This window comes from Diadema antillarum, unplaced genomic scaffold (genome assembly GCF_040938485.1).
Source record: "Diadema antillarum isolate AM-2024a unplaced genomic scaffold, OU_Dant_1.0 scf00000164, whole genome shotgun sequence".
Classification (NCBI taxonomy): domain Eukaryota; kingdom Metazoa; phylum Echinodermata; class Echinoidea; order Diadematoida; family Diadematidae; genus Diadema; species Diadema antillarum.
This window is the reverse complement of record NW_027271053.1, coordinates 916411-929359: the sequence shown is the minus strand read 5'-3', so window position 1 is coordinate 929359 and position 12949 is coordinate 916411. Positions and strand designations below refer to the sequence as shown.

Genomic DNA, 12949 nt, shown 5'->3' with positions numbered 1-12949 from the left:
ATAAGTGTCTTCATTCTCTGTGTATCGACAGAAATCATAATGTTTTGCATCACCTGACGGATTTCACTTCTTCTGTCCTTTTGCTTTGCAAATCATTTATAACATTTGATTTTCATAAATAATTCTTAGTGCTGTACATAAGTATGCGAGATAGGACACAATTTCATTTCATTTATTAAGTTTCCAAACAAATCATACGGTGTTGTGTTCACAACATCCATCCATGACAATGTATTAAAGTAACTCATAAATCATAAGTTATAAGTGCAGTATGTATACAAATAGCATTTACATGGCACAAAATCAATTGAAATCATTCTCAAGTACATTACATTCATGTCGGATAGATTGTGTGTGGTGGGAACCTACATAGAAGCAGATGCTTGTGAGAGTAGGTTCTCCGTATAAGAAAGATAATGAATGATCCATCCCAATGGAGTGAAAAGGTATAGTAAAAGAGGTTATTGATAAAGTCGAGGGACTCCGAGGTTGCATTTCGAACCCCTATGAGAAAAATTGCACGTTTGAGAGTCTGCCATAGGTTGACAAACCTGTGCACTGTTTTCGCTGTAGCGCTACTACATGAGAACTCGCCAATGACAAATAGTGTTTATTGTGCAAACGATTAGTCATTTCTAGCTGTCTTCACATGTTTCCACGATGTGTCTTCAAAGTTCATGTAGATGAAATTGATTATATAATAATTATCATTAACGCGTATCAGATTGATTCAAATGCATAGCAGAATACATTCAGTCACAATAGATCATGTGCTCAATCTTTCTCCTTAAAAAAACAAGAAAAGAAAAAAGAAATGGCCAGTAATCATGGCGTTGCACCATCTGTTACTCTCGAAAAAAAAAATCACATCTTACAAACAATGATATGAAACGTATCAACTCACACTGCATGCTCGATAAAGGGAGTTCGGGGAAAACAAAACACAAAGGAATATCTGCGCTAAAAATGAATACTGACTATACTTTTTATTTTTAATGGTCATTGACATGTCGCACCTTTGCCAACCTATCGTCAGCGGTGAATCAAAATATTAGAAGTGTTACCCAACGAATGAAGCTATATGTGTTTTCTGCTATACACACTCATTAATTCTCTGCGTCCATAGGTCTGTGCGTAAAACTTGTGCACACTTGATTTATTGGCACAGAAAGGGTTAAAGCGGGGTTTAAATCTAGATGAATATTGATGGTTTCAGTGAGTGCAAAAATTTACTAGAACACATCGATGAAGTTTGAAGGAAATGATTATAGGACGATCCGTTTAGAAGTTACGAAGATTTAAAGTCTTAGCTAAAACTGTCTACATCATTTTCATGACTATATATTACAAAACTGTTAACGTCAATATGACCCCATCCTTTCCCCTTGAATATCCTGAAACATACCCCCGTTCCAGTGAGCATGTCTGGCTTGACACAAGACTCTCAACAACTTCTTTGAAATCAAACCCGTCCACCCCTCCGTCAATGAGATCCCGTTCCAAAGCAATCACGATCAAACCACCTGCAAAGAAAAAAAAATCAATAAAGAACCAATCAGATCACCAATACATGTGTTATGTAACCGCACACATTGCACAACGGTATGCAAAATATATATCACCACATAACTAAGTACTAATACATCTACGTTAAAATGATTCATCATTACGACTTAAAGATAAAATTGCCTTAAAAGTGACAACTTTTCTTCCAGAAAACTGAGGATGAGAATAACTGGAAATTAAACAATATACTGTTATACGCACATAAAGTACTTATCCTTATGGTCTCTGTCTTATCATATGTTTTAATACATATCGTAAACTTGTCTGAAATTCGTGTGTTTCAGGGGGCAGAGTGACTTTGGTTAAAAAAAAATACTTAAGAGCTTACAAAGTCGTTTCAATGCAGGCGTGTAAATTAATGATGACAAAGTTCGAATTCGGATGTATGCATATTTCAATTTCGTGTTTGGGGATGACTTTCTAAATTAAAACCAATCCCTGTGCATTCAGCATGTTCAAATTAGCGCAGTGAGGGGGCAAGTATTTCAAAGTATTTTCAGTTTCTTTTCTTGAGCCATCGATTTTCACAACTGAGCAGGGGGTAATTGCCCTAGACCCCTTCTAACTACACCAGAAAATACATTTAGCGTTTGTTTACAGAAAGACTGCTGGTGACGAATAGTATCCTAAACACACGTTTCTACCCAAGAAAAACATGAATGAGTAAGAATGCAAATCTTTATTCTGAATCACGAGGGGGTCGTTATACATGCCTGACTTCACTAGCCTTACTACGTCTTTCAGGCCACTCCCATTGCAGTGACCCGGAAGGAAAGCACCGGAAGAGATGGCGGCATCAAAAGAATCTGCAAGGTTATCATATTTGAACTATAATTCACTATTGACGTGTACTTTTCAATTCGTCATGATGATACAGTTTCTAATCATACGGTAAGAAATTCTTGCACTGTGTTGTTAAGAGATTGAAAAAATATATAACAAACGAAAAAAAGAAGTACACCTAATTGAAGACAACTGAACAACCAAATTAGTATATGCATCCACATACATACACTAATACACATTCTTTATACAAGCACACACACACACAAACACACGTATATGCAATTTGTGTGTTCGTACTCGCTTTAAAATACTAATGCGTGCAGGTGCCACCTATTATGCCTTCTGACTTTGAGTAATATCAGGTGCAGCTACCATAATCATAGTGTATAAAGTCTATGCATTCAAATTTCGCACACAACTGTGTGTATGGTATGGACATACATGCATACATGCACACACACATACTTGCAAACATGACATTACAGTGTCAGGATCCATGAATACCAAAATAAATGAATAACTGATTAGCCCATCGAGTTACCAGAGACCGAAGAAGCACTGAACAGGATTGGACTACACGGCTCCGTTGTTAGAGTACCCATAAGCATACTTTGATACTTATACCTCGGTAATGTAGGTTTTCCCCACCCGATTTTATCAGATGTGCATTTGAATTAATGAAAAGACTTCCAAATTCAGGCAATTTTCGCCAACGCTCTACTCTCAGGATTCATTTTCGTCTTGTATCATTTCTTTAGATTCTATTCCATTCAATTTGGAGTAAAATTCATTCAGTATAAACCACTCAAAGTTGGCATTCAATTTCACGCCAGCTGGATAGATATTGAATTTCTTTCGCAAAATTTATATATAAAAGTTCTATATAAAAGTTCTATGCAATTTTTTCCACTTTTTTCAATGATGGTATATCAAATTGCTTATCTAGTTCCATTTTCATTTCAAAGTCTTTAACTATTTGCCAGGATGTAATTTCGCAACAGTGCTTTGCCCCGAGTCGACATCTCGAGGCAAAGTACTGGATAGAGGGTAAATAGTTTTAAATGTGACCCGAAAAGAAGCAGTCGATATTATGTACCTTCCTCTTATAGATTTGGATTCTACTAGTTTCTAGGCCTCTGATTGGTCAATAGTATAGCTATCGCTATTTTTGCTTCCCAGCACTCAGATAACATCCAGCAGTTTCGATGACTGCACATTTGACCAATCAGAGGCCTGCAATATTCTAAAACAGTGGCGGATCCAGAGGGAGCGCACTGGGCGCGCGCCCCCGGCCCCCTTTATTTTTTTACACATTTTATTCTTATTTTTTTTAAACAAGAGAAAAATTAAGACTTGTTTCAAACATAAAAGTTTGACATATTCTGGATCAATGCATTGGAATAAGTTACCATTGGAATTGAAACAAAAACCAACGTTTGTAAGCTTTAAAAACGCACTTGACCGAAACTGTTAATTGACAACTTTTTCAGTTTCCCCCCTTTGTATGTGCTTCTCTCTCCCTATCTCTCCTCTCTCTCTCTCCCTCTCTCTCTCTCTGTTTCTCTTTCTGTCTGTCTCCCTCATTCTCTCTCTCTCCTGAACTCTCTTTTTTTTTTCGTCTCTTTCATTTTAAACTACGGCGATGTAGTTCCTTGTATAATTGTACATGGTTATCTTTGATTGATCATGTTTGTTTCTGTCGAAATGTGTGCCGCAGTTTCATCAACATGTTATTGTGGGTTTTTTTCCATATTTTTTTTTTGTTTTAAGTATGAGTTTTGTTTTTGTTTGTTTGGTTTCTTTGTTCATTTCTGTATAAAATGTATATCTATGTTGTATTTTTATCCGCACGGACCTGCGGAAGAACAGCCTTCGGGCTGAAGTATGTACCGTGCATAAATAAATGAATGAAATGAAATGAAAGATAGAAAAAATGGGGGAGGGACTTTTGTAAAGGCTTCCGCCCCCCCCCCCCCCTTTATGGAATTCCTGGATCCACTTCTGCTGGGATAAAGTACAAATGCAGCTATTGTACGATATACAACATGCACGCAATCCCAGCTGCTCCATCAAAGCCAGTCTGATGTGGGGGAAGGGGTCGAGGCACAAAACCTTATCAAACATGTTGAACGCCGGTTTCTACGTTATAGCGACGTCCAACCACTGGTCACTATGATACGTGCGATAATACGTAGGTACTTACACTAAATATCATGTGTACAAAACTAAAAATAGATGTCCCGGTATACTCACTGTCCTCCAGAGGAAGGGGCTGCGGACCAACAAAAGCCTCGAGGAGCTCCTTGTAGAAGCCCTTGGACCGAGCAATATCAAGGCTTGGCCTCGACGGGTCTACTCCCGTAAGGTTCTTGAAGCCATGTGGTAAGCTGTCTTGTCAGGAATTATACGCAAGCAAATTCGGCGTAGAGTTAAATATTGAATTTACTTTTAATTTTCAGCTTCTCCCTTATGTTTGAAGTACTTTCCTAATGAATTTCAGTCATAGGCGCCGGAAGTGGGGGGGGGGGGGGGGGGGGGGGGGCGGCCGGCCCCCCCCCCCCCCCCAATCCAAAAAGTGGGGGGGGGGGGGGCAAAACGCATTTTTGCCCCCCCAAAAAGCCCCCCCCCCCCAAAAAAAAAGCCCCCCCCCCCAAAAAAAAAATGAAATAAAATAAAAATAAATAAATAAATAGATAATGATAATAAAAATAAATGAATAAACAAAGAAAACAAAATAAACATGTATATATATGACTAAAAGGGAAAAAATATGGCTACAAACGGCAGCTTTTGGACTGTAAAATGTCAAAATTTTCAAGTTTGCTCGCTTCGCTCGCTCGCATCCAGCAGTTGAGCCCGGTGCGCCTCCCCCTTAATTTCTAAAGCGAAAAACATAGCTACGACGGCAGTTGTTGGACTCTAGAATGTCAAAATTTTCAAGCTCGCTCGCTTCGCTCGCTCGCATTGAATCGTTATGCCACTCTCCTAATGTTGCTGACAGTAATTGCCAGTAGTTGCGCCCGATGCCCCCACCCCTTAATTTCCAAAGCGAAAGATAAATATAGCTACAAACGAGAGTTTTGGGACTGTAAAATGTCAAAATTTTCAAGCTCGCTTGCTTCGCTCGCTCGCATTGAATCGTTATATGCCACTCTCCTAATGTTGCTGCCAGTAATTGCCAGCAGTTGCGCCCGATGCCCCCCCCCCCTTAATTTCCATAGCGAAAGGTATAGTTACAAACGGGAGTTTTTGGACTGTAACAATAGTCAAAATTTTCAAGCTCGCTCGCTTCGCTCGCTCGCATTGAATCGTTATGCCACTCTCCTAACGTTGCTGCCAGTAATTGCCAGCAGTTGCGCCCAATGCCCCCCCCCTTAATTTCCAAAGCGAAAGATATAGCTACAAAAACGGGAGTTTTGGGACTGAAAGATGTCAAAATTTTCAAGCTCGCTCGCTTCGCTCGCTCGCATTGAATCGTTATACCACTCTCTTAACGTTGCTGCCAGTAATTGCCAGCAGTTGCGCCCGATGCCCCCCCTTAATTTCCAAAGCGAAAGATATAGCTACAAACGGGAGTTTTGGGACTGTAAAATGTCAAAATTCTCAAGCTCGCTCGCTTTGCCCGCTCGCATTGAATCGTTATGCCATTCTCCTAATGTTGCTGCCAGTAATTGCCAGCAGTTGCGCTCGATGCGCCGCCACATTAATTTCCAAAGTGAAAGATATAGCTACAAACCCCAGTTTGGGAACTGTAGAATATCAAAATTTGTAAGCTCGCTCGCTCCGCTCGCTCGCATTTTATTGTTATGCCATTCACCTTATGTTGCTGACAGTATATAATTTGTAGATCGTTTCACACCGTCATTCCATAATCCATATAAGGAAAACTTACAATGTTCCTCAATGACTGCGTTGTTGAATGTATCACATTCCGTAATGTATTGTAGTCCCATTATTGCTCACGCACACACGCACAAGCATACAGATCGTCAAAATTACTTTATGATTCCCGTAACAATAGTCGCCCGGAGGTGCGCACGCAAATCTTTTTACCCGCAACCATGCAATAGGCCCTGTCACACCTTTCCGGGCAAGCTACGCGGTGTGGGGATTTTCCGGCATACAGGACAATTTCTGAGGGCGGACAAGGATTTGGGCGAGTCAGTGCGTGCATCTTACTTGCTGGACGCGCTCTACTTAAGTTCTATTTGCGGGTATACTGTGTGACCTGTGTGCCAGGCGTGTGGGGGCTGACAACTCAGTGAAGGAATTCCTCTGAAGGAATGGCAGAAGTCCCACAGAATGTCATTATCTTGACCGCATACGGGGACTGCGAGGTATACCTGCGTGGGAGTTGCCTGGGAGGTGCTGCCGCTAAGGGCCTCCTACTGGCGTTCTACGTGGACCTCTGCGGGCAATCCACGCGACTCATCCGTAAAAAGTTTTGGTCATGCTCAAAACTTGGCTGCGGGTAAATCGGACTTTGCATGAACACACCTTCGGGTAACTACGGGTGAGATACGCGCTGGGTACTGTCAGGTGCGGACCAACTGCGGAGAGCTCCGGGTTGCAAATTTGTTTCCCCAGCAAGTCAACCCGCTAAACTTCCCCCGATACGATACGACAAGGCCTTGAGCATGCTCAAAACTTGTTCCGAGTGAGTCGTGGGGGTTCGCTCGCAGGTACTTCTTAGTACCCGTAAGTCGCTCGTAACAGAAAACGGATTGGTTTCAAAGCTCCCACGCTGGTCACACGAAATACACGCAAGTAGAAGGTAAGTAGCAGGTAAGACACAAGTGCGAAACTCGTAAACATTCTTGTCCGCCCGCGAAAAAATTCTTCTGTGTGCTGGAAAATCCCTACTCGCAACAAGCCCGCTTATCTTGCCCGGAAAGGTGTGACACGGCCTATACTTGACGGCTGTACTTATGCTGGTGCATTGTTACAAACGCATGTATTTATTCAATTCAATAGTTTCAATAGTTTATTTATTTCCATCATCACAAAGAAAAGAAAAGAAAAAGTTGACATAATCCAAAGTGATACAATTTTTTTTTCATTTCTCTTACACTCGTCCGATAAAGGATTTTTTTTTTCAATACAATATAAATTATACACGAATGATGTCGTAAAAAAGAAACAATGCACTTTGTCATGGCAACAAAAATAGTAAATAATCACAATGATGGAAAACAGTGTTCCACTAAAAAAGCCACGCTTGTAAAACGTGGAACACTGGAACAAAACAACAACAGCACCAATTTGTTATACCAATAAGACATATTCATTTTAAATTCTTCTATATACTATTGTACATTTTACTCATTGATATAATGATGTTGATACTATGAACAATACTTACTAGGATTTTAGGATGCAAACGTATAAACTATATAACACATCACATTTGTGGCACAGACACTATGGGGCCAGGTGTGCCAGGAAAATTGAACTGAAAGGAAGATATGCAATCGGCCACAAAAAAACATAACGACGACAACAACAACAACAATAACACAATACACAGAAACAACAGAATTTGAGGAAATGCACTCAGACAGATACTGGACAACGAAGAACGAGGAAAAAGGAGCAGGGAAGAATAGAGAAGGAAAAGGAGAGGGATGGAAAAGGTCTGTGGACACACTACAAAATCTCAAGGAAAAGTGAAACATGACGGGTTTTTTCATTGAACAGAATTAACTGGTATATTTAGAAAACAAATATTTTTTGAGTTTATACCTAAATGTAATTAACTTCACAGATTCTTTTAGATCATTATCTAAGCTATTCCAAAATCTGGGTCCGGTATAAACAAATGTATTTTGAGTGTGTACAGTTCTAACTAAGGGAAGATGAAATTCTTTAGATTGTCTAGTGGGATAGTTATGTACGTGGCTGTTACGGTGAAATAAAGAATAAAATATTTTGGGTAGATGATTGCAGTTGTAATTAAACATAAATTGACCAAGTTGAAACAAATACAACTCTTTTATTTTCAGAATTTTGTGCTCAAGGAAAAGCTTATCAGTATGTGCTCGGATATGAAGGTTAAAAACGATTCTGAGCGCCATCTTTTGCAGAAGAAAAAGTTTATCTAACAATGTCGAATATGTATTCCCCCAAGCAAGAATTCCGTAATTCAAGTACGGCAATACCAAACTTGAATAAAGCGTAATCAAAGCCGAAGAAGGAAGATAATATTTCAATCTATTCACTATGCCTATGTTACGTGCAATTACTTTACAAATATTGTTTATGTGACACTTCCATGATAACTTATTATCAACACAAACACCTAAGAATTTAATAGACGAAACCTCTTCTAGGGGATTAGTGTCAAATATAACATTACCTGGTAATCTATCTAAAGAATTACTGAAAAACATATACTTTGTCTTCTCAATATTCAGTGACAATTTATTTGCATATATCCATTGTGAGACATTCTTCAATTCATCATTCACTGTACTAATCAAAGTATTAGGGTCAGGGTGGGAATAAAAAAGATTGGAATCATCCGCGAATAATATGAAAGAGAGTTTATCTGAAGATCTATAAAAATCATTAATGTAAGCTATAAATAACAGTGGGCCTAACAAACTTCCTTGCGGAACACCACATTCTATTTTCTTCATAGAAGAATCAAAACTGTTCACATGTACATATTGAAATCTGTCAGATAAATAACTCGTAAACCATTGCAAGGCTTTTCCGCGAATACCATAATGGGATAACTTAGAAAGAAGTATACCGTGATTAATCGTATCAAAAGCCTTTGAGAAGTCCAGGAAGATGCCTATTGTATGCGAGAATGTATCAAGTGCATGTGTAATCTTTTCCACAAAGGTAAGTAAAGCGTGGGTGGTGTTGTGATTTTCTCTGAATCCAAATTGAAAATTCGTAAATATATTACTCATATTGAAAAATTTTACAGTTCGGATATATACTATTCTTTCCAAAATTTTAGAAATTGAAGTTAATAACGATATTGGTCTGTAATTATTGACATCATTTTTCTCCCCTTTCTTATATATAGGTATAACTTTGGCAGTCTTCATTTGACTTGGTACAAGCCCAGTACTAAGTGATAGATTAATAATATATACTAAAGGATCTATTATTTGAAGAATTATATTTTTCAACAAATAATTATCGATTCCATCACAACCTGGGCTTTTCCCTTCTTTCAAATTATTAATAATATCAATAACTTCTTCGTTATACGTAGGGTCCAAGAATATAGTTTTAGGATTAGGTATATCTAAAAAATCAAAAAACACTTTATTAGATGAAGGGATACTTTGTGATAAATTTTTCCCAATCGATGCAAAAAAATCATTAAAAATTTCGGCCATACCAGCAGGTACATTGCTTGAGGTATTACCCCATCGTACTTCTGAAATACTAGATGCATCATTAGATGTATTCATAACATCTTTTATTGTTTTCCAAGTATTCTTTATCATTTTTATATTTCATTATCTGGTTGACATAAAATTTTCTCTTTTGTAAACGCAATAAATTAGTAAGCGTGTTTTTGTAAGTCACATATTTTTGTCTGTTTTTATCCGTAGGGTTACTCCTGTATTTATAAAACAAATTATTTTTTCTATTAATCGATCTTAAAAGTGATTGGGTTATCCACGGGAGTCTTGGAGTTCTTTTATAAGAACTTTTCCTTGTGCAAAACGGAATATGTTCATCAATTTTAGAAGTGATAGTTTTCATAAAATAATCATAACACAAATCAAGATCGGTATTGTTGTATACAAAAAACCAATCAATATCTTTTAAACTATTTTGCAAATTAATAAGATTATTGGCCGTAATCTTACGACGTCTCTGATAATTATTTTGCCTAGGAGATAACTTAATTGGCACTTGTGTAAAGATTGGATAATGATCAGAGATGTCAGATAAAACAATACCAGACTCGGGAATTGGGAGAATATTACAAAAAATATTATCAATCAAAGTGGCAGATCGGTCAGTAACACGGGTCGGCTTAGAAATTAACGGTAATAAAGAAACAGACATTAAGGTTTCTACAAATTCTTGCGAAATATGTTGGGAGTTACATTTCATAAGATCAATATTGAAATCACCCATTAAATATACATGTTTATTTGTAAAAATAGAGTTCTGCATTAAATTTTGTACATACAACAAAAAATCATTCGGATTCGATCCAGGGGGGTCTGTAAACAACTCCAATCAGTATGTTTTTCCCATTCGGGTTTACCATTTCAACAAAAAGAGATTCAACTACATCAGTCATGACATTCAATTCTTCGTGGATAGAATATTCAAATTTGTTGGGGATGTATAAACCCACGCCACCACCCATTCTTTCTTTTCTATTTCTGTACACGAAATCAAAGCATATTCATGAGTATGTGTGTGTAGAATACGAAATCAAAGTCTATTTCAAGAAAATCAGTTTAAAAATGACTGAGATATCTAATAACAACGTATATAAAAGCGATCCTAATAACAGGTGCATGGGTTCCAAATTCTATTAGGATCGCTTTATTTTCGATATGTCAGCCATTTCAAAACCAATCTTCGGTTCATCAAATAAACTTTAAATTCCTCTTAGAATTATGTTCTTTTATATTTCATTAGAAGTTTCTCATCATCTAAAAAAAAATCACCTTCAAAAAAGTTGGAAACCTCAAGCTCCATTTTAACCGAAACTGTACCATCCCTTACAGCCTTAGCTCACCCTGTCCTCAAAATGGATTTAGAACTGAAAGACGGACAGACAACCCGAAAACATTAATGCCTCTGGTAACACTTTGTAGAGGAGGATTTAAATATGTTGGATATGTATATAACATATATATGTATATATATGCGTGTGTGTGTGTGTGTGTGTGTGTGTGTTTAATGTTGGACGCCCAACGGTCCTAGTCTATTGCCACACGAGTGGCGTTCTGTTTAACATTTTGGAGGAGCAGATTCCCTACATTACGAGCACCAAAACGAAATTATGACCCCCCCCCCCCAAAAAAAAAAAATATATATATATATATCGTTCATAAACTCCTAAATGATACAATTTCGCATTCTTACAGGCATATCAAAGCCTGAAATGTCACGGAAGGTGCAGATTTAGTTTGACCTCATTTACCTGCACGTCTATTTCAGTGTTTAGAATGAAGGTGAAAATGCGGACGCGTACTTGATGACTGTATATAATGGACTTTTACCATGCATAATATCGTCCGTTTTGTTAACCTAGTTTAATATCATATGATCTCTCAAAGTCTCAACAATCTTATTTCTTTTCAGTAAATCACTGTATCAATCACTTCAATTTCTCCCGGCACTCGACATTCTACTTACATTTGCTATAAAATATACAATCCATCTCAATTATAATCATTGATGAATCGAAATTCGAAAAGATCGAAAAGACAGCAATAAAACTCGTACCAACTTGGTCTAGTTTACTAATGCATTTACTCGTTTTATTTTTCTCGTCCAATAGTAAACCTCTTGTATAACAAGTCTGTTCATCAATATTGTTAGAATTATATATATAATATATACATATATATATATATGTACATATATATATATATATATATATATATACATGCATATATATTAGTAGCACTTCGGTTTTGCCAAAGGCCGAGAAGTGAGTAATAGTATGATAACATTCACTTTCGTTTGATTGATATAACAGCAAACCTGACCACAAAAGTGGTGTTAATAATGACATGAGAATATAAATTTGTTCATGCATTGTCGGTCTCAAAAAAGTACATCGCAATGGGAGTGTGGAATTGTAACCACTTTGCGTTGTTAAGAGGACTGAAATAATTGGGAATAAATTGGAACAATTTTTATATATCATTGCGTCAAGATCATATAGTTTCAGTAAGTTCATCACATAAGAATGAATGATTATAATCCAATACAAGTGATAGAGCAAACAACTCAATTTAATTTGACAGAATGTGCAGGTCTGTCCTTTTTTGTGTGCGCGTATATGTATATCGATTAAAGTTTTGGTCACAAAAATACATTCAGAGTTCAAGAAGAAAAAATATCGAGTTCGTGGGTTCTGACAAAGTACAAATAACATTTACAGTATTTCTGCATTCTGCTATCATGACACACATAACTCGAGTTGAGGACTGGTGACAGCACACGAAAGTTTTACTTTGTCATGGTTTATAATATAGTTAAATTCTTCATATTCGTCAATATCATGGGTTAAACGTATAGAGTAGTAAACAAGTACTCGAAAAAATGCGCAATCACTTGCGACATAGCAGAGGTATATGATAAGTATACAGAAGAGACAGTGAAAAATACACTTCTTATCTTGGAGTTTTTTTTTTCTTTAAGTCTTTATTGATCAAATCAACAAATCAATCATACAGAATCAAAATATTCACAGGATTAGATAGAGCAGTTTTCACATGATTACAAGAAATGTTTCCAGACTGTATAGTAGAAACTATGAACACAAGAATCAGAGATACATGTACAAAAACAAAAATCTGACCAAGTAAGTCTATCTCCTTGATCCCTACGAAATGATCTCCATTTCCATATTATGTATTGGTACAAATACCCG

The 12949-nt window shown here is 37.2% G+C and overlaps 1 protein-coding gene across 1 annotated transcript in view; it reads right to left on the bottom strand.

Annotated features, from left to right (window-relative positions):
• Positions 1 to 752: 752 nt before the first annotated feature.
• LOC139722371 (methyltransferase-like protein 27) overlaps positions 753 to 12949 on the bottom strand; it is a 48172-nt gene continuing 35975 nt past the window's right edge. Inside the window, exons 6-8 of the mRNA XM_071633677.1 lie at positions 4606 to 4720; positions 1406 to 1523; positions 753 to 786 (exon numbers count right to left, since the gene is read on the bottom strand). Of these exons, the coding sequence (XP_071489778.1) occupies positions 753 to 786; positions 1406 to 1523; positions 4606 to 4720 (267 nt within the window). The remainder of the gene's footprint in view (positions 787 to 1405; positions 1524 to 4605; positions 4721 to 12949) is intronic.